The sequence below is a fragment of the Pipistrellus kuhlii genome, unplaced genomic scaffold (assembly GCF_014108245.1).
Source record: "Pipistrellus kuhlii isolate mPipKuh1 unplaced genomic scaffold, mPipKuh1.p scaffold_m20_p_15, whole genome shotgun sequence".
Classification (NCBI taxonomy): domain Eukaryota; kingdom Metazoa; phylum Chordata; class Mammalia; order Chiroptera; family Vespertilionidae; genus Pipistrellus; species Pipistrellus kuhlii.
The window spans coordinates 4,953,769-4,981,495 of NW_023425460.1; the positions used below are offsets into that span (position 1 = coordinate 4,953,769).

At 50.6% G+C, this 27,727-nt stretch overlaps 1 protein-coding gene across 6 annotated transcripts in view; it reads left to right on the plus strand.

Annotated features, from left to right (window-relative positions):
* Positions 1–1,233: 1,233 nt before the first annotated feature.
* The window catches only part of DLG5 (discs large MAGUK scaffold protein 5), a 109,073-nt gene continuing 82,579 nt past the window's right edge, over positions 1,234–27,727 (plus strand). For 2 of the 6 annotated variants that reach the window (XM_045581691.1, XM_045581693.1), the window contains exon 1: positions 1,234–1,714. In XM_045581691.1, coding sequence (XP_045437647.1) covers positions 1,411–1,714 — 304 coding nt within the window. In that variant the 5' untranslated portion in view covers positions 1,234–1,410. The remainder of the gene's footprint in view (positions 1,715–27,727) is intronic. The other 4 variants (XM_036438105.2, XM_036438103.2, XM_036438106.2 and 1 more) reach the window with 2 other exon arrangements.

A 27,727-nucleotide genomic window follows, 5' to 3' on the forward strand; every position in this document is an offset into this window, starting at 1 on the left:
AAGGAGAACTTTGCTTTAGTGGGGGGAGGAGAAGAAGTGATGGGAGCAGGAGGGACGTATCAGCTGGAAAAGCACCTGTGGCCCCCTGTGTTTGTAAATGAGATTCATCCATCACAAATATCTGCAGTGGCCCTGGGATCCCACAGTACACCAGGGTGGTGGGGTGACTGCGAGCCAGCAAGTGGGGTTCCAGCTTCTAAGGACCTTGTCCTCTGAAGTTAGTGGGATGTATGTGCTTACAAAGGACTAGGCTGGGAGGCAGGAGACACGTGGAGCAGGCCTTAGACCCCTCACTGAGGGCATCTCAAAAGCAAGGCTTCCACAGCCCACTGATTGGCCTCTTCCCCAGACCAGCTAGAATCTGGGGGTGTCGTCTAGCAGGGAGAGCCCTTCTGTTGCCCAAAAGATGAATGGATCTACAGCAGACCCCCACCCCCTTCTTTCTCACCCAGGAACACATGCCCTCCTCTTCTCTACGTCCAAACCCTTTTAGACTCTGGGGACCAACCCCTCTCCAATGAGGGCCGGGAGAAAGACCCTGATGAACCAACCTTTGGGGATTAGCTTGGGAAAGTCTCTATATAAGCGCTCTTTGGAGGTGGGGAACTCTCACAGACTCAAGGGAGGTCTTCATTTGGAGATGTCCAAGTTTAGCGAGCCCAGTCCCCCTCAGCGGTGTCCAGGCTTTATGTTGGAGTTTTCCTATTAGGAGACCCTGGATGGGGGTCAGGGTTTTTGTTTGAGGGGGTCTCCAGTTGTCTGAGGTATGGCCGTGTGCCTGGCCCAAGGGGCTGGGGATTCCTGCGAGGCTCCTAAATCCCTGTCTTTCACCCCCTGCGGCGCCTGGGCCTGGGGGACTATGGGGGGGTCCATTGGCGGTCTGGGGGCAAGGACCCCTTCCCTTGCCCACCCCTCGGGACCGGCCAGAGACGCAGGGGAAGGGGACAGGGTGGGGGAGCGGTGGGGGCGCACCCGCCAGGCCAGGCCTGAGCCGTCGGGGGCCTGGGAGCTGGGAGCTGGTTTGGGGAGGCCGAGCCTGGGTGTCGGGCGAGTTGTCCCGCGGGGCAGAGGGAGCGGCGGCGGCGGCGCGCGCGGGCGAGGGAGCATGCCCGTTGGAGCCCGGCCTCGGACGCGCCCCGGCCGCCGTCTCCACCTCCGCCTCCTTCTCCTCCTCCGTCTCCTCCTCCTCCTCCACCTCCTCCTCCTACTCCTCCTCCTCCAGTCCCGCCGCCGCCGCCGCAGCCAACATGGCTGCGCTCCTGAGCCCGGGAGGCGGCTGCCGCTGAGCGCCGCCCGCCGCCGGGCCCGCCGCCGCGCCCCCGCGCATGGCCCCCGCCGCCCGCGCCCCGGCGCGCTAGGCTGCAGGCGCCGGGAGCCGCAGCCCCGGCGGGCGGGCGGGCGCGCGCCGCCATGGAGCCGCCGCGCCGGGAGCTGCTCGCCCGCTGCCAGCAGAGCCTGGCCCAGGCCATGACGGACGTGGAGGCCGTGCTCGGGCTGCTCGAGGCCGCGGGCGCGCTGAGCCCCGGCGAGCGGCGGCGGCTGGACGCGGAGGCGGGCGGCTCCAAGGCGGAGCGGCTGCTGCAGCTGCTGCTGGCCAAGGAGCGCGACCCCCTCCCGGAGCTGCGGGCGGCGCTGGAGAAGACGCAGCCCCACCTGCTGCCCATTCTCTACCTGAACGGCGTCGTGGGGCCGCCGCAGCCCGCCGAGGGCGCCGGTGAGTGTCCCGCCCGCCTGGCCGCGCGGCCCGCCTCCGCCGCCTCCCTCTCCGGCCCTCGGAGGGGCGCGGGGAGGCCCCGGCGCTACCTGGCGCGGTCCCGGGGCCAGCAACCTCCCTTCTCCAGCTGCCGGGGACCCCGCTTCACACCTCCTCCAGGGCCGGGGACAATGCCCGCGCTGCAGGCCTGGGCTCCGGGGCCGGGGCTGCAGGGTCCTCCTGAGACCACCGGGTCCAACAAGGGCCAGCCCCCTGGGGACCGCCGGGGGATGTCTGTCAGCCCCATTTCCGAGGCTCTTCACCACCCACCGGTCCTTGGAGAGCCTCTGGGAGCCTTTCGTTAATACAACAGTCAAGGAGACTGGACCCTGGGCCAGGACCCGGAGTCCTGAATGTGGGTCCCTGGCCACCTGGTTTGGGGATCACGGGTGCCTTTTCTCTTCCTGGCTCTCTCCGCTCCCTCTGCCCAGAGCTCAAGCCCCTCTGCGAGCCCAGACTTGTGGCTGGTTGTGCACAATGCCTGCTAGGTTTCTTTGGAAACTGTGGGCCCGGAAAAGTTGGGGAAGTTGCATTGCACCATGGGAAAATCCTAGTAAGTGGCTGCTGGGGCTCAGATCTCAGAATGGGAGTGCTGAGCGGTGCCACAGCGAAGACTGGTGCTGGTTCCCTTGGGTGGTGGGTGACGGATTTGTGAGTTTTCACGTGTGTGGGGTGATGCTGGGAATTTGTGACAAGGGGTAGGCCTGGGCTGGCCTGCTTGGGGAGTGTGGACAGCCAGTATTTGAGACAAGGAAGCTCCAGGAAGGTGTAGCACCGAAGAAGGAAGAGGACAAGCATGTATTAGGCACCTACTGTTGTGGTGGGGACACTGGTTTATCGCGTTTCCTTGTTAATACTCTGTGAGCTATTGTTCTAACCTTGCCAGAGAGAAAACTCTGGCTTGGAGCGGTTAAAACGCTCAAAGTAGTTTTCAGTTGTGACCTACTGTTTTATTTAACTTGTTCGGAGCCAGGAAGCGGTAAGTTTCTATGTCTTGTCCTTGTTTTAAGGGTGAACCTTAAGGACCAAAAGACGGCCTGTAGCAACCTGTAGGCCCCAGGCTGAGGAGACCCGTTTATAAGGCTGTTAAATGCCTCCCTTATTAAGGGGATGATTTTATAAGCCGTTCTTGGTAACAGCTCTGATGTGCACTCGCCCGCTGAACCTCAACTTTTTATAGGGAAGGGACTGACCTCCAGAGGGACTAAATGGCCGGCCACACAGCGTATCTTTTTATTGGTGGCCCTTTTGTCTCCACTTGGGGTTGCTGACTCTCTAGCATTTACACCCCTCAAACCTGTGTTCTGTCCCCCCCCCCCCCCCCCCCCCCAATTATGATCGTATCTGAGTTTCTGGGCAAACCCAGCCCTCTCCTGGAATGGTGTTTTTGAAGATGCAAGGAAGGATAAGGACAGAGGGAAATCTCTTTGCGGTGACTTTTTTTCCTTTTAAGTTGCTTTTATCTTTCTGCCTGCCTCTCATTTATCTGCCTTTGAAGGAGCGGGTTTATCGCGGATTCCCAGAAGCCGGATTGCGGAGTCAGGCCCTGCTGGGGCGTGTTGGAATCAGTGCTAGGCGCAGTGTCAGGCGTACAGGGGTGAATTGCCGTCATGTAGGTGCCCCCTTTGCCTTGGCTGGTGGGGAAGACGGGGCCGCACGGAACCAAAGTTCTAGGAGCCGCTCCCACCCTGTGAGGAAGGAATGGAGTAGAGTTTGGGTTTTATGCCCAAGGGCAATGGTTTCAGACCCGAATTTTACTACAATGTAGAGATCTGTAGCCTTGCAGAGGGTCATGAAATCCACAGAAAAATAATTTTCAAGGGGAAGTTAAATTATTTTAGTTCATACTTTAGAAAATAAATATAGGGTAGCATATGATGTCATAAGATGCCACCTAGAGCTTCTGGGAGAGAAGTGACACGATGTGCAAGCTAACAGTGGCGTGCTGGGGTCTGTGTAAAGGAGGACAGACTGTGCAGTGGTTTTCCAGCTCTTTTTCCTTTCAGCCAGGGAGCCCTTATGGGGCAGACCTCAGTGCATAAAAGCGCTGCTGTGGCTGAAGGGGTGGCTGTACCCATCGCACCCCCAGGGAGCCAAAGTCCGGGGAATCCGGTCCTGTGTCCTGCACCCTTGCTCTCCCAGCAGTTTCCACTCTGCGTGCAGGTCCACTGCTCTGCTGTGGGTCGGCCTTAGAGCCAGGCCCGTGTGGGGACCTGAGAGGAAGCAGTTGGCTTTGTAAGGATCAAGCACAGCATCCAGGGAAGGCCCCTTGGTCACCATCTCTGTAGTGGAGGTGCTGCCACCACCCAGGTATGGGCTTCCTTGGCCCAGAATGCCCATCCCCTGCCTGGCACGTGTATGCTGTGGGAGTTGGCTGTGCTGCAGGCCTACACTGTCTGACAGCCCCCCCCCCCCCCCCCCCCCCCGGGCCCTGGAACCGGGAGGAAGCAAACCCACCTGTTCTGCCCATGCTTAGTTAGAGCCCCGGACATTTATAACCCATCATGCTTAGGCTTGGCGTGTGAGAGTGGCTAAGAAAATACAGTGCTGTTTTATTTCGGGTGGCAGGGGGGCTCCTATGTCAAGACTCACAGTACAGTGCTGTTCAGCGTATGGCATCTTACTGAGTGCTTTATTTTTTATTTTTTTAAAAATATTTTATTGACTTTTCACAGAGAGGAAGAGAGAGGGACAGATAGTCAGAAACATCGATGAGAGAGAACATCGATCAGCTGCCTCCTGCACACCCCCCACTGGGGATGTGCCCCCAACCCATGTACATGCCCTTGACCGGAATCGAACCTGGGACCCTTCAGTCCGCAAGCTGACGCTCTATCCACTGAGCCAAACGGTTTCGGCATTACTGCGTGCTTAAGTATCTCACTTAGTCCTGTGGTGGCTCCAGTGAGACGAGTGATGCCTTCCCGCGTGATGCTGGGCTCTGAGCCCCCATCCCTGAGTGTGAGGACAGGACAGAAGTTGCAGGGCAAAGAGGAGTGGGAGTCCAGGGGAAGCAGTTCCTGATTCTGCGATTGGGGACACCTCTTCCTATGACCTGGTTCGACCCTCCCCCTATAATTGCAGGCATTTTCTGCCTTGGGGACCCCCGGGGCTCCTGCAGCCTCTCCTTGTCCCCATGTGGGTCTGTAAGGAGGGGGGGATCGTCCCTGCACCCCTGATGGTAGAGTGAGGGGAGAACTGCTGTGTCCCTCGATGGCTCAGCCTGGAGGCTTTTTCCACCATTGTACCAGGATCGTGTTTGTTCACTTGGAACCCAGGCGGTCTTTTTCTCCCCTCTTTGATTCGGTTACTAACAGCTGGGTTTTCTCACTTGAGGAACATGGACTGTCTGTTCCTGGAGTGAGGGCCTTCCTGGCTGTGTGAGCCTCAGTGTCTTCATCTGGGAGATGGGGCTAAGTGTACTGCACTGCCTGCCTCAGCCCCTGGGAGGGTGGAGTGTGATCGGAGAGGACCGAAGTGCCTGGCTCTGTGCTTGCTCCAGGTGAGGCCGGAGGGTGTAGATAGAGACAGGGGTGCGTAGGATGTAATTCCAGCCTGCAGCTCACTGCCTCCACTGGGGGAATGGAACACTCGGGAGAGTGACAGTATGAGACAGATCAACTGAGTGATACAATACAAGCAGGCCTTTTCCTCCCTTTAAAAGCTCTGGATGCTACATGGCTTCCCCAAATACTCTCCTCCACCCTTAGGGTCTCTAATTCCCATCTCCCTGTGGAGGGCTCCCCACGGCAGGCCTCCCTGGTGGGACAGAAGTGGCCAAATTTGGTGATTGCCGCCAGTCCCTGTAGGGCAAGCATGTCAAACTCAAAGGCTAACGCGGGCCAAATAAATGAGGCATGCGGCCCGTGGGCCGCAAGTTTGACATGCTTGCTGTAGCGTGTGCTCCGAGCTGGATGTTTCTTCTCTTCCCCTCCATGCGTCATCTTTAGTTTCCTAGTGAGCTGGCTGATTGGGCTTCACCAGAGTGAAGAGAATGGAGACAGTGGCAGCTGTTGGGGGTGGTGGAGGAAGCTTCATGGAGCCTGAGCTGGGTGTTGAAGTGGCACTTTGAACACGCAGAAGGAAAGGAGGACGTTCTGGGCGCTAGGCATCGCCCGAGCGGAGCAGTGTGTTCAGGTTGCAGAATTAGGCCAGCCTGAGTGGCGTGGGGGATGCAGAGCTCACCTGGAGGACCACGATGGCCAGCCGAGCGAGGCGTTTGGCGTCTCTTGGAGTTCAGGCATTGTGCACTTGTCAGAAGTTAAAGCTGGAGGAATTTTTCTTGAAGGAATAACCCTGCCAGGTTTTTCCAGTAGGACAGGTGCAGTTGGCTGCTGAGAGTCAGGTGTGGATTATTTATTATTCATTAGAGGTTACCTGGGCCTTTTGTTCTCTGCCTACTCACTTAGGTACCAGCCACTTTTTCTTCATCTGCTTTGCCCTGGAGGGTCAGCAGGGACAGTAACATAAATAAAAGCTCCAACCAGTGTAGCTTTTCTCTTCATTGTGTTATTTGAGAGGAAGAGGTGGAGGAACTCGGAAGGAATGATGGAGAAGCGTTTTCTAAGAGAAAGGCAGAATTTATTTCTCTCTCTCTGGTTTAGTTCAGGGTGCCTCTTGCAAGGGACAGAAACTTAGCCCAAACTGTATTAGACAGAAAAGAGAAGTTTATTGTATAATATTTCAAAACCTTGGGATGGGTTGGGGAACTGGCGCTTGGGTGCTTGAGCCTCAATGCTGCCCTCTTTTCCTAGAACGTGGTTCCCAGCTTCCGGGCTTCCACCTTCACAGCCCCTGACCAGAGGAGAAAGGGCGCTCTATCCAGCGAGTCCAGGCAGAAAAACCTCCAGGAAGGATTTCCTTTGGCCTGACAAGGGTCACGTGTCCATGGGAGGCCCAGTCCTTGTGGCCAGGGCTAGAGGACTAAGCTTGGCCCAGCAGCGGACCCAACCAATAGGGCTGGGCGATGGGACGCTGTGATTGGCTCTTTGGAGAGGGGAGAAGCAGCTCTCCAGAGGCAGAAGAGCGGGAAGGAGACTGAGGTAAAACACCGGTGAACGTCGTGCTATGTGGCCGCACCTTCGTGTGACGACGCAGCTAGAAGGGGAGGCCATTGCTAGCGTGGGAGAGTGGGGAGGTGGGCAGACGTCACCAGGCTTCAGACTTTGAGCAAGGCATTTAACCTTTCTGAGCTTACTCTACACAATAAAACAATAACTACTTCTCTATGCTGTTGGACAATCCGTGGTAAGAAGAGAGGAGGAGCATTTGTTAGTGTGGTGAGCAAAACAGCCCAGAACCAGCCTTAGAACCAGAAACCTGGGATCCTCCTGACACTTGTGGGGGTTATGGGAGAGCTCCTTGTAAACCGTGCTGCACAGATGGCAGGGATGCTTTAGCTGTGGCTGTGGGTCCCCGAGAGCAGAATGTCATATTCAGGAACCGAGTTTGCTGTTCTGTCCCTAATGCCTAGAATAGAGCCTGGGCCCAGAGAGGTGTTCAATATATTTCTGTTGAGTGGATGACTGGTCAGCTGTGTGTGCAGCGTGTGGTGTGATCCTGCGTAAGACCGGATCTCTTCAGAAATACGTGCAGATTTCTTTCTTTCTTTTTTTTTTTTTTAAATATATTTTATTGATTTTTTACAGAGAGGAAGGGAGAGAGATACAGAGTTAGAAACATCAATGAGAGAGAAACATCGATCAGCTGCCTCTTGCACACCCCCTACTGGGGATATGCCCACCACCAAGATACATGCCCTTGACGGGAATCGAACCTGGGATCCTTCAGTCCCCAAGCCGACGCTCTATCCATTGAGCCAAACCGGTTTTGGCGCAGATTTCTTTTTTTATTTTATTTTATTCTTCCCATCACCTTCTATCCTCTCTATGCCCTCTTTCACCTCCACCCTCCCTCTCCCCCTGGCAATCATTTAGGTGGTGACTTCACAGCGGCAGAAGGCTGTGGGAGTGCAGGAAGGCTAGAGCGAGTCCCAGATGCACGCACAGATGTCACCACCTACAGCATGTCTGTGATGGAAGCAGGTGGTGTGACTTTGGTGTCTGAAGTTCCCAAGGTCACCCATCAGGTACCGGCATGGCGGGGCTGGCTGCCAGGAGCCATGTGGAGCCTTTTGTAGGATTAGAGAGCCCTCCCCTTTCTGTACTTAGAATTTGAATGTCAGCTTGGTGTCCTCGAAGGAGTCTTGGATGGATGGTAATCTGTTCCTAACTTTGCAGTATCTTGACATTGGATGAGCTTTATAACCGCCTGGCACGTGTGTTCTGTGTGTGTATATGTGTGTGTTTTCCGTCCAACAGTAAAACCAGAAGTTTAGCATGAGGGAGGCCGTGCTCAGTCCTGTGGGACCCTCAGTGCTTCCAAGGAGGCGTCAGGTCCAAGGAGGCTTGGTGAGAGGGTTGGGCTAGATTTTTGAGGCTTCTTCCAGCTCTGTTCCATAATTACTGTTTCCTTGGAGTTAGTGTGGAGTGATTTTTGATACTCTGGCTTTCTATTTCCTGAAAAAGTAAGCAGCAGATAAATGTTTTGTCTTAGTTTTTGTTGTTGTTGTTCTACCTCATTTCCAACCGCCTTTACCTTCTGCTTCAGTAATTTCCTGCAACTTTGGGAAGATGGAGCCGCACAGAGCGAGAGAGCTAAGCTGCTGTCAGGCTGTGCCGTAGGGATGCCGGGTGTGTTCAGGAATTTTAAGGTGAATTGAGTTGGGATATTGCATTTTTTTTTTTTTTCATCTTTTACCTGAAGCAGATGGCTTATCTCTAAATTGTGTGTCTCTGTTGATTTTTTGTGACAGAGTTTCATGAAAGTGCTACAGAGAGCTTTTAAACTCAACAGAGATGTTTGGAATGTTTCATGTCAGTCTTCCAGATCTAAACCCTTGGTGACTGTTGACCTTGATGCTTGTTTCATATTAAGGGTAATAACCTATTTGCTTTTTATGTGTATGTGTGGTAAAATATACATAACATAACATTTACTATTTGAACCATTTTTTTTTAATACATTTTATTGATTTTTCACAGAGAGGAAGGGAGAGGGATAGATAGCCAGAAACATCGATGAGAGAGAATCATCGACCAGCTGTCTCCTGCACACCTCCCACTGGGGATGTGCCCGCAACCAATGTACTTGCCCTCCACCGGAATCGAACCTGGGACCTTTCAGTCTGCAGGCCAACACTCCATCCACTGAGCCAAACCGGTTTCGGCTATTTGAACCATTTTTTTCCCTATTATTTAAAGCTAAAGGCCTGGTGCACTAAATTTGTGCACTGGGATGGAGGTCACTCAGCCTGGCCTGTGCCCTCTCACAGTCGGGGACCCTCTCATGGGATTTCTGCCTAAGCCAGCAGTCAGACATCCCTCTTGCAGTCTGGGACACCTTGCTCCTTACTGCCCGTCTGCTCGCTGCTTCTTACCACTCGGCTCACTGCTCCTTTGTGTTACACTGACACAGAGGCAGGAGAGGCTCCCGCTAGCCCTGCTGCACTCACCAGCCGTGAGTCCGGCTCCTGGTTGAGTGGCGCTCCCCCTGTGGGAGCGCACTGATCACCAGGGGGAAGCTCCTGCATTGAGTGTCTGCCCCCTGGTGGTCAGTGCACACCATAGCAACTGGTTGTTCCACCGTTCAGACAATTTGCATATTAGGCTTTTATTATATAGGATTGTGGCACACCATACATAACATAAAATTTTCTGTTTTAATTATTGTTAAGAATTCAGTTCCATGGTAATTCACATTGTTGTAATCATCACTACCATGTTTCAGTAGAATTTTTTCGCCTTGCAAAACTGAAACTCTCTGCTAATTAAACAGTAACTCTCTATCCTCCTCTCCTCCCAGTCTCTGGCCACAACCCTTCTACTGTCCTGTTTCTGGGAATTTGATTGCTCTAGGTATCTCATATAAGTGGAATCATACATTGTTTGTCTTTTTGTGACAGGCATCTTTCACTTACCGGTGTCCTCAGAGTTCATCCATGTTGTAGCATGTGACAGTATTTCTTTCCTTTTTAAGGCTAAGTAATATTCCATTGTACTATGTATAGACCACATTTTGTTTATCCATTCTTCCATCAACTTGGGTTGCTATTGGCTATTGTGAATAATGCTGTATACAGATATCGCTTTGATAATTTGCTTTCAGTTTTTTTTTGGATATATATCTTGGGGGTAAGGGGTGTTATGGCTCAGGAGGCAATTCAGTGCTTACTTTTTGGAGGAACTGCCATACTGTTTGTTTTGAGTTTTAAAGGAAATCCGTACCATCCACAGCTCCTTGACATGGGGGTGATTGGCCTGGCTGGAGTCTTAGTGCCAATATTTTCTAGAGTTTTTCTTCTAAAATTGTGTATCCCCGCCCCAGACCTATTTTGGGAGTCTCGGGACAGTTCCTTTGGACTTTAAGTAAAGATTTAGTTTCAGTCGTCTTCTGTGGCTCTTTCGAGGCCAGCGGTTACTAACCGTAGAATCCCAGCAGTATTCCTATCTGGCAGCCAAGGGATGTTCACACATTTCCTTTGGGTTTCAGCACTAACAGCTCCATCCCCAAAGGCCTTGAAGTATGTTAGTTATTTCTGCTCTGTAGACACTCCTCCTTATCCCTTTCAGGGTGGATTTGGTTTCTTAGTCTTGATCCAGGAGAACCAGCTCTCATGATTCTCCTTCAAAAGGCTTAGCTCAGCATTTCCCCGGGAAGCATCTCAGGACTGGTTTGGTGGGGTTGCTCGTTTAAAGGGTTCTGCGGTCAGAGGCATCGGACCAGAGCTGGTTTGAGCAGGTCACGGGGGCTCCTCTCCGGGGAGCCTCCTGAGAACACAAACCAGCCTGTGGCTTTGGGCTTCCCTGGCGTGGGTTCCCTAGGCAGCGTTTCCCAAACTGCTTTGACCACACAATCCTTCTTCATTGAGCATTTTGCGACATTGGTGTCCTGAGGAATGCGCTTTTGGGAAACTTGAGCGTTAGTGCACAAAACTGGGACATTAAATATACCATTGTTTTTCGTATTTTCCCTCGGCTCTCTCACATGGGGAACCAAAACCTTAAACTTTCCCATTCTTTTAAATTCGGCTGAAATGGGCACATATGATTCTGGGGCCAGTCGATTTTTTTGGTTATGTGATCTGAAGGTGTGTGACTTCCCTGGGCCTCAGTTTCCACAGTGTGGCTTGACAAGAATGAAGTCTAGTTTTGTGATAGTTATTCTTTGAGATGGTTAAGCCTCTTGTCTTCTCAAGGAGTGGACTTGGTCCCAGAAAGCGGAACATGGGCTGATTGGAAGGTAGAATTGAGCAATGGCCTATCTTTCTTCTTTCCTTCTAAACTTTATAGTCTAAAATTTTCAAGCATAGGTAGAGATGGAGAGGATAATATAATAAACACCCAACTTTCCAATCTCTTTTGTTTTCTGTAGTATTTTAAAACAAATCCCAGAGAGCATATCACAACCCCCCAAAGTGTCTTTAAGAGATAAGGCTTTAACAAAAACATTACCAGGTGACCATTTTTACAACCATCAGTACTAACAATACTTTTTTTTTTTTCATGTCTATAGTTTTTTTAAAAAAATAAATCTTTATTGTTCAGATTATTACAGTTGTTCCTCTTTTTTTCCTCCCATAGCTCCCCTCCACCCAGTTCCCACCCCACCCTTTTCCCTTACCCTCTCCTTCACTATCCTCATCCATAGGTGTACAATTTTTGTCCAGTCTCTTCCTGCACCCCCATACTCTTTTCCCTTTGAGAATTGTCAGTCTACCCCCTTTCAATGTCCCTGATTCCATTATATTCACAGATTTTTAGATTCACTTGTTGATAGTTATGTATTTGTTGTTCATAATTTTTATCATTACCTTTTTCTTCTTCTTCCTCTTAAAGAATGCCTTTCAGCATTTCATATAATACTGGTATGGCAGTGATGAACTCCTTTAGCTTTTTCTTATCTGTGAAACTCTTTATGTAACCTTCAATTCTGAATGATAGCTTTGCTGGGTAGAGTAATATTGGTTGTAGGTTCTTGCTGTTCATTACTTTGAATATTTGCCACTCCCATCTGGCCTGCATAGTTTCTGTTGAGAAATCAGCTGACAATTGAATGGGTGCTCCCTTGTAGGTAACTAACTGTTTTTTCTCTTGTTGCTTTTAATATTATCTCTTTGTCTTTTGCTCTTGGCATTTTAACTATGATGTGCCTTGTTATGGTCCTCTTTGGATTCCTTTTGTTTGGGGTTCTTTGCGCTTCCTGGACTTCTAAATCTATTTCTTTCACCAAGTGGGGGAAGTTTTCTATCATTATTTCTTCAAATAGGTTTTCAGTATCTTGTTCCTCTCTTCTTTGGCACCCCCATAATTCAGATGTTGGTATCCTTGAAGTTGTCCCAGAGGCTCCTTACGCTATCTTCATATTTTTGGATTTTTTTTTCTTTTTTCTTTTCCAATTGGATGTTTTTTGCTTCTTTGTATTTCAAATCTTTGACTTGATTCTTGCAATCCTCTAGTCTGCTGTTGGACCTCTGTATATTATTTTTTATTTCAGTCCGTGTATGCTTAATTTCTAGTTGGTCATTTTTCATATCCTCAAGGGTCTCGCTAAATTTATCGGCGTTTTCTAGAAAATTCTTGAAAAATCTTATAACCATGGTTTTGAACTCTATACCCAGTAGTTTGCTTTCCCCCATTTCTTTCATTTGTGACCTGTTTCTTTGACTCCACATTTTGGCTGCTTCCCTTAGTTCAGTGTTTCCCAAAGTGTGGTACGTGTACCCCCAGGGGTACGGGAAGAGTTTGGTGGGGGTACGAGTTGCACTAAGTTTGGTGGGGATATGCATTGCACCGTGTTTAGCTGCGCCTAATTCTACGTTCTCATGAGTACGAGGGGTAATCAGCATTACAAAAATTATAAAAGGGGTACACATATGTCAAAAGTTTGGGAAAAACTGAGTGGCTTTGTGTGCTAGATGTCATATAAGGCCTAGTGGGTCAGCCTCTCCAGTTACCTGAGGTTGACACTCTTGGTGCACCTCTCTGTGGGCTGTGTGCACAGTCTTGTTATAGTTAAGCTTTGATTGTTGTTGGTCTCACTCAGAGGAATTGACCTCCAGGCCAATTGTCTGTGAGAATCAGCTGTGTCTATGCTGGGAGAACTTCTGTGTTAGAGACACCCTTATGAGGCAAGACTTGCTTCAGTGGGGCTTTGGTGCTCACTGAGTCTGCCCCCTGAGTATGCCCCTTATGGATTTGAGGAGTTGTAATCTGGATGGTCCTACTCTGACCCTTGTGTACACTGACTCTTGGATCTCCAAGGAGGTGCTAATTTAGCCTCTGCCTGAGGCCACCCAGCAAGAGCTACAAAGAGATCTACAGATTCCTCTTCTTTGGGTTTTGGAGGTGCCCAGATGTGGCCCATCCGTGAAGCAATTCAAGCTGCTGTGGGGCCTTGGACCTTCTTTTGGATGTTCTGGGTCTCACTGACTCAGCTGCAGTTTGTTAGATAAATTTAGATTGCACAGGACCAGGCCATTCATATGCAAAAACCTCTGCACAGCTTGGATGGGGCGGAGCCTCAAGGTGGAGCAAACAGCAGTGGCTTCCCATCAGCCCTCCCTTAGAGGCCCCAGGGTCTCAGTGTCCCTTTGTAATCTCTGCAAGCACTTCTGAGAGAAAGCCACCCTTGAGTTCTACCCACTGCCAAACAGTTCAATTTCTCCCAGTATGAGTCTGGGTCCCCAGAATCTCGCCCAGAATTGGAGTTCAGAGTACTCGGGAGCTTTAGTCTCCCTCTGGCTTGAAAAAGCCAGCCGCTTACTCAGTTGCCATTTCTCTCCACGCGTGTGCCTTCGTACATCTGTCTTTACTTTCGTACCTTCTCAGTGTGCTTTTCTCTTCACTTCTAGTTGTAGAATTTCCACTCAGCCAGCCTTCCTGTGGTTCTGGATGATGTCCTTTTTTTCTTTTAGTTGTAGTTTTGAAGTTGTTGTGCGAGGCAGCAGTTCAGGTGTTTACCATCTTGGTTTCTCCTAACAATACTTTCTTAATGTCACCTCATAGCCAGTTGATGCTCAGTTTTCCTTGTCTCAGAAATGTCTTTTTATATAGATGGTTTGTTCAGATTAGGATTTTAATGAGATGCATATGTTGCACTTAGTTGCTGTTGCCCTCTGAACCTCTTTTATAATCCCTAACAGCTCCTGGACTTCTAAATCTGGGCCTTTAAAAAAAATAAATAAATAACATCGTTTGAGCACTTACTATGTGTCAGGCACTTAAAAAAAAAGTATATTTTTTATTGATTTTAGAGAGGAAGGGAGAGGGAGAGAGAGATAGAAACATCAATGATGAGAGAGAACCATTGATTGGCTGCCTCCTGCATGCCCCCTACTGGGGATCCAGCCCACAACCTGGAACCTATTAGTCTGCAGGTCGATGCTCTATCCACTGAGCCAAACCAGCCAGGACTTTCCTGGGCCTTTTGTTTAAGGAAGAGCTTGTTGTAATGGCCATTACCAGCCCTCTCCGGAGTGGACTGTTTCTAGGTGGTGACCCTTCTTCCCCGAGAGTCCAAGTGGACACTGGGCGAGCACAGTGTGGTTACTCTGCAAATGGGCTGTAGAATCTGACCGGACGCCTCTTCAGCCTCAGTTTCCTCAAAGGGCTGTTGTGAACAGTGAAATGGAGGAGCATGTGAAGTGTAAATGAAGTTCTTTTTTTTTTTTTTTTTTTAAATATATTTTATTGATTTTCATACAGAGAGAAAGGGAGAGAGATAGAGAGCCAGAAACATCGATGAGAGAGTCATCGATCAGCTGCCTCTTGCACACCCCCTACTGGGGTTATGCTCGCAACCAAGGTACATGCCCTTGACCGGAATCGAACCCGGGACCCTTCAGTCCCCAAGCCGACGCTCTATCCATTGAGCCAAACCGGTCCCGGCTAAATGAAGTTCTTTATGATTGGGCCTTTTTCATTAACTGGACTCTGACAGAAAAGCCAGCTACGTAAAACAGACCAAGAGGTGCTGTGGCAGTCAGGTGTGGAGGCCTGGAGCTTGCCCCTCCTGTGGCCTCCGTGAGGCACTTCCCCAGGGCCCCCTACCCTCCCACCCCAAAGCCTTACCTTCCTTGGCCTGAGCGCAGATGGTGAGACACAGGTGGACACAGCAGCTGCCATTGGTGGCAGCTGTGCTTCCATGAGATACTCTTGTCTTCCTCTGCTTCCTCTGTTTACCTTTATAGGTTTCCTTTCAGGATGACCTGGCTCTCAAAAATAGTGTGGCTAATAAAAAAAACAAAAAAACCCTTCTCTTCGTCCCAAGACCTTGATATGGGAACGCATAGAGTGAAACCCCACCCAGATGGTCCTTTTGCAGTGGGAAGTGGTTATCTTTTTTGAAAAATTAGCCTGTTTTTAAAAACATACATGGTCCCTAGCTGGCCCTACATTACGTTGCCTAAGAGAACTGTTAGCCATGGATGCATAGGTGAGCCCCGGCCAGCAGGCTCTCTGCAGGTGGGCTGGGCGGAGCTGCTGCGTGGGAAGCTGTGCCATCAGAGAGAATCACCTGCGACTCCTCTGCTGCCTTGTGGGCTGGCTCCAGCCAGGGTGTGTGTTCTGTGCCCACAGCATTTTTCCAGGTGTGGCTTGTCTCTCCTGCGGCTCTCAAGTCTCTTTCTGAGTCAACTTTAGGTTATTATACTTATCTGAATGGTAATCTGTCTGACTCCTTAAGGTGGCCTGGGACCCCCCAGATAAATCTCGTACATCATTTGACCGTTGTGAGTCTGTTGACCAAAAATGATGAAAACCCCCCCGCCAGGGGTGAGTGGTGTGATCAGAAAACAAGTGGGAAGAGACTAGAGTTTTATATTTTAATGTCAGAAGTCATAAAAAACATTTAATGACCTTTTCGATACTATGAGAAGCTCTGTTCTTCTTACTCAGGGTAACCTCGTTTTCATCTCAGCGGGCCAGAACTTCCATTTCCTGTTTATGTTTCTTAAGCAGCTTACGGCTGTTTAGTATCAGGGCTGGAAGGGGTCTTGGAGACCGTTTTGCCCAAACTGCCTATTTTACAAATGAGAAACAGCAGTCAAGAGACACCGAGGGACTCCGCCGGGATCTCAGCATGCCCCTGGCAGAGCTGGACCCAGGACGCAGGTTTCTGCCCTTGCTGGGGTTCTTTCCAAGGCATCTTTGCCAGCCCCAGGCTGGGCGGGGAGTCTGGTTTTTGCTGATCCGGGCCCTGGCTCTGCAGGCACCAGCCTTTCCCGTGAGGGTGAGCGAGGAACAGGGCATTGCAGTTCGCGGAGTTGTGCTGCAGCTTCTCATTCCTGACCATTGAAGTGAATCTTTTGTCCGTCTGTGTAAGAGGTATTTGCATCCCACTGATGGGCAAACCAGGCGAAGAGATGTTTGTCAGCTTGCTCAGGGCCGCCAGCTGCTCGGAGACTGGGCAGGTTTTGGAGTCCTTGTCAGTTTCTTTATAAAGACTGCGTTTGTTCTGTGCTCTGGGCCAGCCTGGGAAGGTCCCCGTGGAGATGTCCAGGTCCTCAGTCTTGGACACCCCTTCCTGTCTTGCCACAGCATTCATTCATTCAGCAGATGTGTTCTGAGAACCTGTCACGTAGGGGGGACTGTTTGCTGCAGACAGAGGTCGTGACATCTCACTTTAAGCGCTGAGTCAGATAATGGGTCTGATGTTGGCAGGAGGTACCTCCTTGTCCCATTCTTGTTGTGACACAGCAAAAGAAACTCCCAGGGCTGACTGTTGTGGCTTCTTACTGCTTAGTCACAGGACAGAGTTCAGGCAGGAAAATGACGCCACCGAGTCTCTTGCCTCAGAGGAAAAAGCCTGAAATAAAGATAAGAGGGTAAAGGCCCTAGGACACTGAGCTGGGCCCACCCCCACACGCCAACCTCAATGGGAACTGGATCCAGGAAAAAGCAAGAAAGTAAACAAAACCAAAGTGTGCTGGTTCTCAGTCTTTTTCCCAGAAAAAAACAACAAAAAATATACAGCTGTACCTGAAGCAGCTTAGACTCAGGGGCTGTGTGTGAGAGAATACACACGCCTGTCTGTTCTCCTACTAATTTTTGGTAGAAAATGGCAGATGACCATTATAAATCCTGTCATATTTTCTAGCTATTTTATGAGCCCAGGGAGAGGGAACAAAACAGTGACCTTGCTTTCTAGGGAATTTTGCTTTGTGGGATTTTATGTCAGCTTGTTCTGCCCGCAGCCCCCCTCATATTAAGGTTGTCCTGAAAACTCAGAGGAGCTGATCACAGTGTCTTCTCCCCCCCCCCCCCCCCCCCCCCCCCACAGTGTCTTCTTGCACAAGATCACACAGCCTCTCGGGTGGCTGTCCACTTGTCTGTCCCCCCCACCATCCACCCAGCATATATCTGGTCTGTGACTCTGGGAGTGCTGAGTGTGTGAAAGACATTAGCATCACCCATGATTAGCACCATAGGCCCAGGCCAAAAGCTCTGACTTTGATTTGTTCTTTTAGCTGCAAAGCCTATCCTATTGTTCACTGAAGCTTTTCATTTTGGGTTGCTCTATTCTCTATTCTGCCTGTACTGCCAGAAGTAAGCAGCCTAGCCTACTGACTTCCTATTCCTCACCTTCCATTTTTTTTGGTTTATAGCAAATGGCAAGTGTTTTTGGTTGCAGAAACCTGAAAGATTCTCAGAAGGGCGGAAAGAAGATGATTCTTGGATCCCAGGAGTTTACTGTCTCATTGGAAAGCCCAAACCTGCTGGAGCAGGTAGCCTGCAGGACAGGTCACGCAGAGCATGTGAGGCCGCCCCACGGACAGTGTGCAGTGAGCTGGGCGCGGGCAGATGCCTGGAAGGCTGGATGAGTGCACAGGGGAAGGCAGGCCTGGCCAAGGTAATTCCCAGAAAATGGGAGGAGACTTGGGAGAGAATCCATTCTCCGAAGAGTGCATCTTTTTGTTGTTTGTTTTTGTTAATCCTCACTAGAGGATATTTTTTCCATTGATTTTTAGAGAGAATAGAAGGGAGGGAGGAGAAAGAGAAAGAAAGAGAGAAAAAAACAAACATTGATGTGAGAGAGACGCATTGACTGGTTGCCTCCCACACGTGTCCTGACCGTGGCAGCGGGTCGAGCCTGCTACCCAGGTACATGCCCTTGACTGGGACTTGAACCTGCTAACTCTAATCACTGAGAAACTCTGGCCAGGGCTGGAGAGTGGGTCTTTGTGGGAAGTACAGGCTTATACTGGAGGCAAGCATTCGGCAGGCACTGGGGAGACAAGCCTAGGCTAACCTGCCCTGGCAGACACAGGGCGGCCAGGCTGCTGCTCCCAGTCACTCTCCTGCCATTAGGTCTCTGAGGCTGCCTGAGCGGGGCTGGAGAGGAGTGGCAGAGTTGGCGTGGAGGAGGAGGGTCATCCATGGGATGTGGCCAGAGGAGGGTAGGGTGAGGGGATAGCCCCGCTGGCCTTGGCAGAGTCCCAGAGGAAGGGGTGAGTGTCTGATCCGCTTTCTGTGAGTTGTTAGATGGATTGGAGAGCCATCTTTTCCCTAACTTTCAAGTCTGAGAATTACAGCTGGGCTGTTTAGAAACCAGAGTCCAGGAGTCCTCTGGAGAGCTTGAGACCAGTTCCCATCGGCTGGCCTTCTCTTTGCAGAGGAGGAGGAGGGAGGGATTGAGGAGTAAGGTGGCTGACCGGGAATGAGTAAGTCTAGCTGTGTTCCCATGCCGCTCACATAGTCTCCCTGAGCCTCATCCTTATCTCTCTGTTGGGGTCCATGACACCACCTCTTTCTCGGAGCTGGCGTGGAAGTGGGTGGGTGGATGGAGCCGGTGTGTCTTGTGTGTCTTGTAGACGGTGTTTCTATTGCACAGATGCCTTGTCCTTCTTTTTGTATTTACTTTCTCATTTGATCTCATGAGCAACCCTTTGGGGGTCCTTATTCCACCTTACAAGTGAGGGAACAGGTAGGGGAAGCCAGGTCTCTTGGGAGTCAGTTTAGTGGGGTGGTTAAGAGTCTGTATCTAAGTCAAGAAATTGGGTTCAAAACCTGGATCTGCTACCTACTGTGATCCTGGGCAAGTTCCATTCCCGCTCTGTGCCTCAGTTTCCTTACCTATGAAATGAGGGTGACAATAGGGCCTTGTACGGTAAGGATTAAAGGAGTTACTGTCTCAACAGTGTCTGGAGCAGTGCCTGGCAAACAGTAAGGGCTATGTAAGCATAAGCTGTCATTGGTGCTGTCCAGAGTGCCCCAGTCCCGTAGCTATTGAAGTGCCACATTAAATGGTGATTTTCGGGAGAGGGTGACTGGTTTGTTCCTGCGCTGCATCCCACACTCAGGGTGAGGTCTGCAGATCGGCGCTGGGCTCGGGCTCTCGGTTTCGGGACTGTGCTGTCATTAGCACAGGAATCTAAGAGGAAGCGGTTAGCAGCCTCTGGAGCAATTTGACCTTGCGGGGACTCATGGAACAGGTAGAGACTGCTTCAGGTGCTGTCAGGTCACATGGCAGTCACCTGTGGCAGGAGCCGTGCGTAACAGTCATCAGGTAGCAGGACCGTGTGATTGCAAATAAAAGTGGCATGAGAGCGCCTCTGGATTGCCGCCTACCCCCAGCAGTCGGCTTCCTTGGCAGGAGCCTCTGCCTACCGGAGCAGGCGGGTGGGCGTGCGGGACCCAGGGCATTGTGCAAGCTAGTGTGTGATGTTTGTGCTCTGGCAGCCCGTGACAACTCAAGGCAAGCGAGGGCTCCCTACGAGAATTCTTATTAATGAGCAGTTGTTTCCATTCAGCTCAACCTATTGTGGTAAATGCCGTTCTTGCCGTTCTAGCAGGCGTGGCTCCAGTAGGCTTGGTAAGAATCCACAATGAGCTCTGTTTCTTTCCATCTCTGAGGCTGGCAGAAACAAGAAAGCTGGGTGCTGTCAATGGACAGTGGTGTGTGGGGTTTGGGACACACCCTTCTACTGGTGCAGCTGAGCTGGAGCCTTTGGCAGAGTGCTTGAAGGCCCTACCCTACTTCAGAGCCTGGAAATCCGCCCCCCTCCCTCCCAGCCCCACACGCCAGGCTCTCATGCAGGTGCCTGAGGGGATCGGTCCCTAGAGATGCCTATGGGAGATGCCCATCCCTGGGGGAGCTGATGGGTGGACACGGGCTGGCAGTCCTCCGAAGCAGCTCCAAGAGACTGATGAGAGGCACATGGCAGTGCCATGGGTCATAAAGCATAGAGCTCAGTGAGAAAGAAAGACAAGTAACACAGGGCTGGTATGTAGTTGCATACAAAACAATACCCGATTTGCAAGAATACAAAGAAAAAGATTAACCCAAAGAATGGTCACTATGGGCTTGGGGCAGGAGAATGGGAAGGGAAATGGGAATAAAAGAAAAAACACACACATGCCCTGCTGCTGTCTTTGAGGGAAGGCCTTGGGTGTCTGGGCTGCACTTGATCCCTCAGCTTCTCGTAGTGAGGCATCTGCTTGTCTTGGTCTAGCCAGCAACTTTAAGCAGACAGTTCACCTCAAAACGGTCTCTGTAAAGAGTTACTGCCCAATGAAGTGGGGGTGGGGCAGCTGTTCAGGGAACAATGAATGCAGTCGGGGTACAGGTGTTTTTAATCATCTAGGTCACATGTGTCAAACACAAGGCCCGCGGGCCAAATCCATCCCGCCAGGCCTTGCAATGTGGCCCGCACCGCGCTGTCATCACTGCACTCCGCTGCGTTTCCATCACAATGACAGTTTATGACTGTTCAGTAAACCATTTGGCCCGCGATTTAGGCTGGATTTTAGATTTTGGCCCCTTCTCTGATTGAGTTCGACACCCCTAATCTACAGTAGGTGACTGTGGGGAGCAAGAGTCAATTTTAAACATGGCACATTGAGAATAGCCATGCTTGCAAAACCCCAGATTCTCATCTTGGCCGTAGTGGGGAAGCATGGGGCTCATCCTGTAAGCCAGTTAATTAAAAAACACGGCCCTGTGCCTTGTGTTTATTGGGCATATGATGTCATGAACTGCAAACTGCGTTCGGGAAACAGGAGACTTGAACTTCAGGAAGGCAGACTCCTGTGCAGGAAGGGGGATAATGTTTACATTGCTAGATACTGCTCTATGGAAGGGAATGAGCTGCTGCTATTGCTGAAGGTATTCAGGTATAACTTTCATTTTAAAATATGTTTTTTTTAAAAATTATTATTGATTTCAGAGAGAGAGGAAGGGAGAGGGAGTGAGAGAAACCTATCGGTTGCCTCCCACACATACCCCAACCTGGGAATGAGCCTGCAACCTGGGCGTGTGCCCTGACCGGGAATTGAACCAGTGACTTTTTGGTGCTGAATGATTCTCAACCAACTGAGCCAGGCAGGGCTTCAGGGCTTCAGGTAGAACATCAGGCAAGCCAGGGAAGGAGTTCTGCCATCTTCATGGTTGAAATAGTTGCTGTCTACAGTCCCTCTTGTTCTAACTGAACTGGGCTTCAAATTTTAGGTTTGATGCTGGTAATTAAAACTAAAAAAGTTACGTTGTTTCAAAAATATTATTAATCAGCCAGGTTGACAGTAGAGAATTTAAATAAGGTAGATAATCAAAAGGGAAATAACTTGAAGGTAATATTACTAACTGGAGATAACCACTATAGATTTTTTTTTTTTAAGTGAAAAAAGGAGTCATTTTTTGTGGTTGCACGGTATTGCCCTAGCAATAGGTCATAAGTTCCCTTCTATGGAGATTCAGAGAGTTCCCATTTTTGAGTATAAATCATGCCGCAGTGAACATCCTTATGGATCTTTGCTCACGTCTTTATTTCGTCAGGATAAATTCCTGGAAGTGGTGCTCTTGGGTCAGAGGGTGTGGATGTTTTGAAGGCTGCTGATACAAATTGCCAGGCTGATGGCATTGACCCTGAGTCACTCCCCCGTTTCTCCAGGTGTGGTGTCGGGACTGGCTTCTTCAGAGTCACTTGCCCCGGGTGAAGCAGAGCCTGGGGGTGGGCTGGTCTCAGCAGCTGCATTTCCCAGCAGCGCTGGGGAGGCCCTTACCGTCAGGGTGGGGATTTCCTCAGGGTCCGAGCTTGCTCCGGGAAAGAAGCCGCAAAGCAGGTCTGTTCTGCCTCCTCCGAGAGAGAACTGGGATGCTCACGGGGGTCAGCGAGGCAGTAGGGGAAGGAGAGCACCGTTCAGGGATCCACCCCCGGGCACCACTTTCCTTCTCTGTAAAGTGAGAGTCTCAGAGTGGTTGTGATGAGCCAATGTAGTCTATACGAACACCTGTGTGATTGTTTCCCTGCTGATGTCCCAGGTGAGAGGGAGCACACGGGGCCGGGCCAGGGAGCTCTGGGAAAAGTGGGTCAGGACGCAGAGCTCATCTTTCCGCCTCTTCCCCGAGGGCACCCCGGCCTGATTAACTGTGGGAGCTGGAGCTTGGTGCGCTTGGCCCAGGCCCCTCCAGGTCCTGGCGTCTTTCTGTCTGGGACAGCAGAGAGGAGCCCAGGATTGCCTCTTCCTGTGTCAGGAGTGAGAGAACCAGGAGGCCCCGGACCAAGCCTGAGGTGGGCTCCCCTGCCAGTGCCAGGAGTGGGTGCAAAAGACCCAGAGACATCCCCCCTCTGCAGCAGTGTGGCTCCTAGAAGGCCCGATGGCGCCCTCACCACCGCGTTACCATGTGGAGGTGCTGCTTCCTGCCGCTGGAGCCGATAGTCCTGAGGGGGTCACTCCTGTGCACCCCGCCGAGAACGAACTGTTTGCCAGGAGGCTACTCTAGACCTGCTGTTTACCAACTGTCCCTGCAAAGGTCAAGTCCACCTCTCCCTGTGTTTGTTTCCTGGTCTGTAAGTCTAGAAGGGAGATATTCATTCACTTACTCAGGCCAGCACACTTAGCGGTGGTGACAAGATGAATGATCTCCTTTAGGGAGCCGCTGTCTTGGGGACTGGTAAGCTGTGCTCTGATACACATCTGTGGAAGGGACTGGTTCTGCCTGTGGAAGGGAGTCGCTGGGCTGAGGGCCGGTCTCATGGAGAAGACACCGGGGAGCTGGGCTTTGAGGAGTGAGTGGAAGTTGTCAGGTGATGGGGAGCTGCAGCCCAGCTGAGGGGAGAGAAGCCCGCGGAAGAGCAGGGAGCCAGGAAGCCTGGTCTGGGAGGCGCTGGGGGAGACAAGCCGGAGGAGGAGGCAGGGCCGGGCCTTGGAGCCCGCTTCTGAAGCTCCTGAGCTGTGAGGCTTGGGCAGAGTGCTTACTTTTTCAGAGCCTGACTTCCTCCCCCCTGTGCGATGCAGTAGTAAGACCTACCTGGAAGGGCCGAAACCGGTTTGGCTCAGTGGATAGAGCATCGGCCTGCAGACTGAAGGGTCCCAGGTTCGATTCCGGTCAAGGGCATGTACCTTGGTTGCGGGCACATCTCCAATAGGGTGTGTGCAGGAGGCAGCTGGTCGATATTTCTCTGTCATCGATGTTCCTAACTCTCTATTCCTCTCTGTAAAACTCAATAAAATATATTTTTAAAAAAAAAGACCTACCTTGGAGGGAGTTACTAAATGGTGTCATACATGTAGAGTATGTAGCTGAGAACTTGCCACCACATGAGATGCTCAGTGAATGTTTCCTTCCTTTCAGGACTGAGGGGAGACTTTCCGACTGGCCTCGTAGGTCACAGGGAGCCCTGGGAAGTTGTGGAGCATGGGGTTCGTACGACTGTATCTATTTGCCTAAGTGTGTGTGTGTGTTTTGGTGGGCTGGTGAAGGATCCTTTGGGAGTCTAGGATGGTGGGCTAGAGACATGGGTCAAAACAGGAGAGATGAGAAGAGTCCTCCCTATCATGGCACCCAGCTGCCTTTCTTGTCCGCCCTCTCCCGTAGGGCCTGCCTGAGCTCTGGTCAGAGGTTTTGGGGGGAGGGGCTAGGGTTGAAATGTGTGTCGGTAAGCCAGCCATCCCTAATGGAGGCTGCAGTGCTAGTCTGGTTGTCAGAAAGTGGGGTGCGTGTCCGGTGAGGGGCAGCAGACCATGACAGCAATGTGGCGTGATGGTAGACAGTGATGACCACTTATGGCGGGTGCCTGGGAGTTTATATGGATGTCTCTTGAGTCTTCCCAGAAACCCAAAGATGAGGGGCTGCTGTCCCCATTGTACAGACGAGGAAACAGGCACAGAGAAGGGAAGCTACTTGCCCAGAATCTCAAGCTAGTGAGTCAGGATTTTGCCCCTGGTGCTTGGGATCCAGAGCCCCATCCATGGAGATGTGCTGGGTCTGGGAGATTGAGCAGCTTATGGGGCTGCTAGATTTGAGCGTGGCTGCCCGTTCCTACTGGCAGATTTCAGCTGCCCGCACGGAAGAGCACTGTGCACAAAGAACTGGTCAGCAATGCAACAGCTGCCTCAGGAGGTGTGAGCTTCTGAGCCAGGAGGGTCTGGGTGGCTCTGTCAGGGGCGCTGGGGGTGTGGGAGGAAGGCGAGTCCGCACCTCTTGCTAAGGAGACGAGTTTTCTGCCGCTCGCTCCTGCAGCTTCGAGACTTCCTGCTAGATGTCCCTTCCTTCCCACCTTCTTCCCGCACACGCTCCAGCTGTGGGTTTTGAGCTGAAGGTGGGGGTGGGAGATGGACGTTTGCAGAGGCAGGCAGAGACCACCTTGCATGGGGGCAGGAATAAGCCCACGGTGTCTTGGAAATTGCTGCTGCGGTGTCCTGAGTGACTTCAGGATCAGAAGTCAGGCTGGCTTGACTCCAGGCTGAGCCTGCCCGGGGTCCCAGGATGCTTCTCGTTCAGAATCCTAGGCAGCTCACCACGGCCAGTTGGTCACAGCTGTTCTTGATCTGCAGCCCTCTCTGCCACATCTGGGTAGAAGGGGAATCCTGGCATGATGCCAGCCTGCTCAGTGACCTTGGGCCAGTGCCTTCCTTTCTCAGGTCTTTGCATCTGGTATTGGGGACCCTGCAGAGCACGGCGGCTCCCTCCCTCCGCTCCCTCCCCCACAGCCTCGCTGTCCCAGGCGTGCACAGGCCTGTCAAGCAGTAGGCCTTGGAGAAGCAGGGGCCTCACCGCCCCTGGAGCACGGAACACGGAGCCCGGGCAAGCCCTGGCCTGAAGGAGAGACCAGGGCCCCTTGTGCCTCCTGTGCCTCAGGAGCTGCTCCTGTGCTGCTGCCAGACGCTGTCGTCTGGGGTTGGATTAAAAGATAACTCGAAGGGCGGGAGAAGCAGCCCTCTCCCGGCTTTCATAAGCAGCCATCGGGCTCTGCAGCCTCTCAGCGCCTGCCCTGGTATCTCTTCTCAGTCCCCTCCAGCTGCCGGACAGCCCTGCTCAGGTGATCCTCCACTTCTGTCTCCTTCACCTTGTCACCAGCCCCTGCTCTGTGGACAGTTCAATAATCTCAGTGAGCAAGTTAGCAGCATTCTCTCTCCCTTTTCTCCCCGTCTCTCAGAAAATCAGTCTGCAGGAATGCTGTCTAAGTGTAGGGGAGCAAGGTAGAGATGAGGAAACGGTGTGTGTGTGTGTGTGTGTGTGTGTGTGTATGTGGAGGGGAAGGGGGAGTAAGGGGAAGTGCAGGGCCAGCTCAGCCTAAGTGTGGGGGTTTGCTCTGAGCCATGTCCTCCAGTCACTGGTGCAGGGGGCCTTGCAGAAGGTGCTGCTTCGAAGCTGGGTGGTCATGAGTAGTCCTGGGTGGGGGGTTCCATGTTCCTGGACCCTGGGTGGGCAGTCACAGGGCTCGGACCCTGGGTGGGCAGTCACAGGGCTCGGACCCTGGGTGGGCAGTCACAGGGCTCGGACCCTGGGTGGGCAGTCACAGGACTCTCGAGGGCCTTGGGAGCCCCCGGAGACTGCACTGACTATGGACAGTGGAGATGGAGGGTGAGCTCCACCTGGAAATTCCACCACCACCATCAGGTGACCCACAGGCAAGCAGACCAGAATATTCTGGTATAATATTTTCCGATTTCTTCCCTCTATCTCCTGTCTTTGCACAGGCCCTCATTTTGGGAATCACATACTTAAGAAAAAATTCATTCTACGCGCTAAGAAATGATGCAGTACACTTTTAAAAATGGATTATTCCTTATTTGCCTATACATTGGTTTATGAAGAGAAAAAAATTCTCTAGAACATTTTCCTTCTTGAGTAGGCAAAACATGGCTGGACACAAAATATTACCTATTTTTATTTATCTTTAAAATTTTTATTTTTCAAATACAATTGATTATTTTGATTAGTTTCAGGTGCATTGTGGTTAGACAGTCATACACTTTATAATTTGAACCCCCCAATATTTCAAGTACCCACCTGGCCCCATACATAGTAATTATAATATTATTGACTCTGTTCCTTATGCTGTACTTAAATCCTTGTGACTGTTTTATAACTACAAATTTTTTTAAAAAAATATATATTTTATTGATCTTTTACAGAGAGGAAGGGAGAGAGATAGAGAGCCAGAAATGTTGATGAGAGAGAAACATCAACCAGTCGCCTCCTGCACACCCCCCACCGGGGATGTGCCCACAACCAACGTACATGCCCTTGACCGGAATCGAACCCGGGACCTTTCTGTCCGCAGACCGACGCTCTACCACTGAGCCAAACCGGTTTCAGCTATAACTACAAATTTGTACTTCTGCATCTCTTCACCTTTTTCACTAACCCCACAATCCCCAAACTCACATATTTTCAAATTCACAGTTATATTGCAACTATTTAAAAGAATTATCTAGGCATTGGGATTATGAACCATTTTATTTAAAAAAAAAAAAAATTTTTTTTTAGTATGTTTTTATTGATTTCAGAGAGAGGAACAGAGAGATAGAAACATCAATGATGAGAATCATTGATCTGCCTCCTACACGCCTCCTACTGGGGATGGAGCCTGCAACCCAGGCATGTGCCCTGACTGGGAATTGAACCATGACCTCCAGGTTCATGGGTTGACGTTCAACCACTGAGCCACAATGGCTGGGCTAAATTTTTGTTTTAAGCAAATTCTAATGGTACTGTTTTTTTCTTTGATATTTTGTTTTATAAATTTTCAGATCCACAGAAAAGTTGAGAGAATAGCACAATAAACATTTGCGTAGTCTTCACCTAGACTCACCGCTGGGTAACAGCCTGCATATTTGGTTTTTCATTCTGTGACTCTCTCCCCATATATATTCACATACATTCCCCCTCCCCCCCATTCATTTAGAAAAAAGTGGACATCAGGACACTTCCCCCTGAAACACTGACGCTGGCATCGCTTGTGAACCAGGGTGTGCTCTTACCTAACACACCACCCTTAGCACTCCCAAGGAGTTCAGTGGGGATACAACAACATGACCTACTGTGCAGTCCATTTAAGTCTCCCTAATTGTCCTAAACAGGCCTTTTATAGAGTTTTTATTTTATTTATTTTTAAATTTTTTATTGTTGAAAGTATTACATAAGTCTCCTTTTTCCCCCATTGACCTCTCCCCGGCTGCTCCCACCCCCCAGCATATGCCCTCACCCCCCTACTGTCTGTGTCCATGGGTTTGCTTATATGCATGCATACATATAGTTGTACTGGTAAAGATATTGCTACGACATGTCTGATAGTTTATTGCCTATCGATTCTTCTAAGATTTTTATGGTTTCCCATCTTACATTTAAGTCCTTTGTCCATTTTGAATTTATTTTTATGTATGGTGTAAGTTGGTGGTCTAGTTTCATTTTTTTGGATGTATCTGTCCAATTTCCCCAACTCCCATTTATTGAAGAGACTGTCTTGACTCCATTGTATGCTCTTGCCTCCTTTGTCAACTATTAATTGAGCATAATGGCTTGGGTCGAATTCTGGATTCTCTGTTCTGTTTTTTTATACAGTTTTTAAAATGTAGGCTCTGATAAACACTTATTTGGTTGTTATGCTAATGTTATCAAAACCGTGGATTATAAACTCGGTTACCAGTGATTGACACAGCTTTGTTAGAACCCATTGTTATGAAATAGACA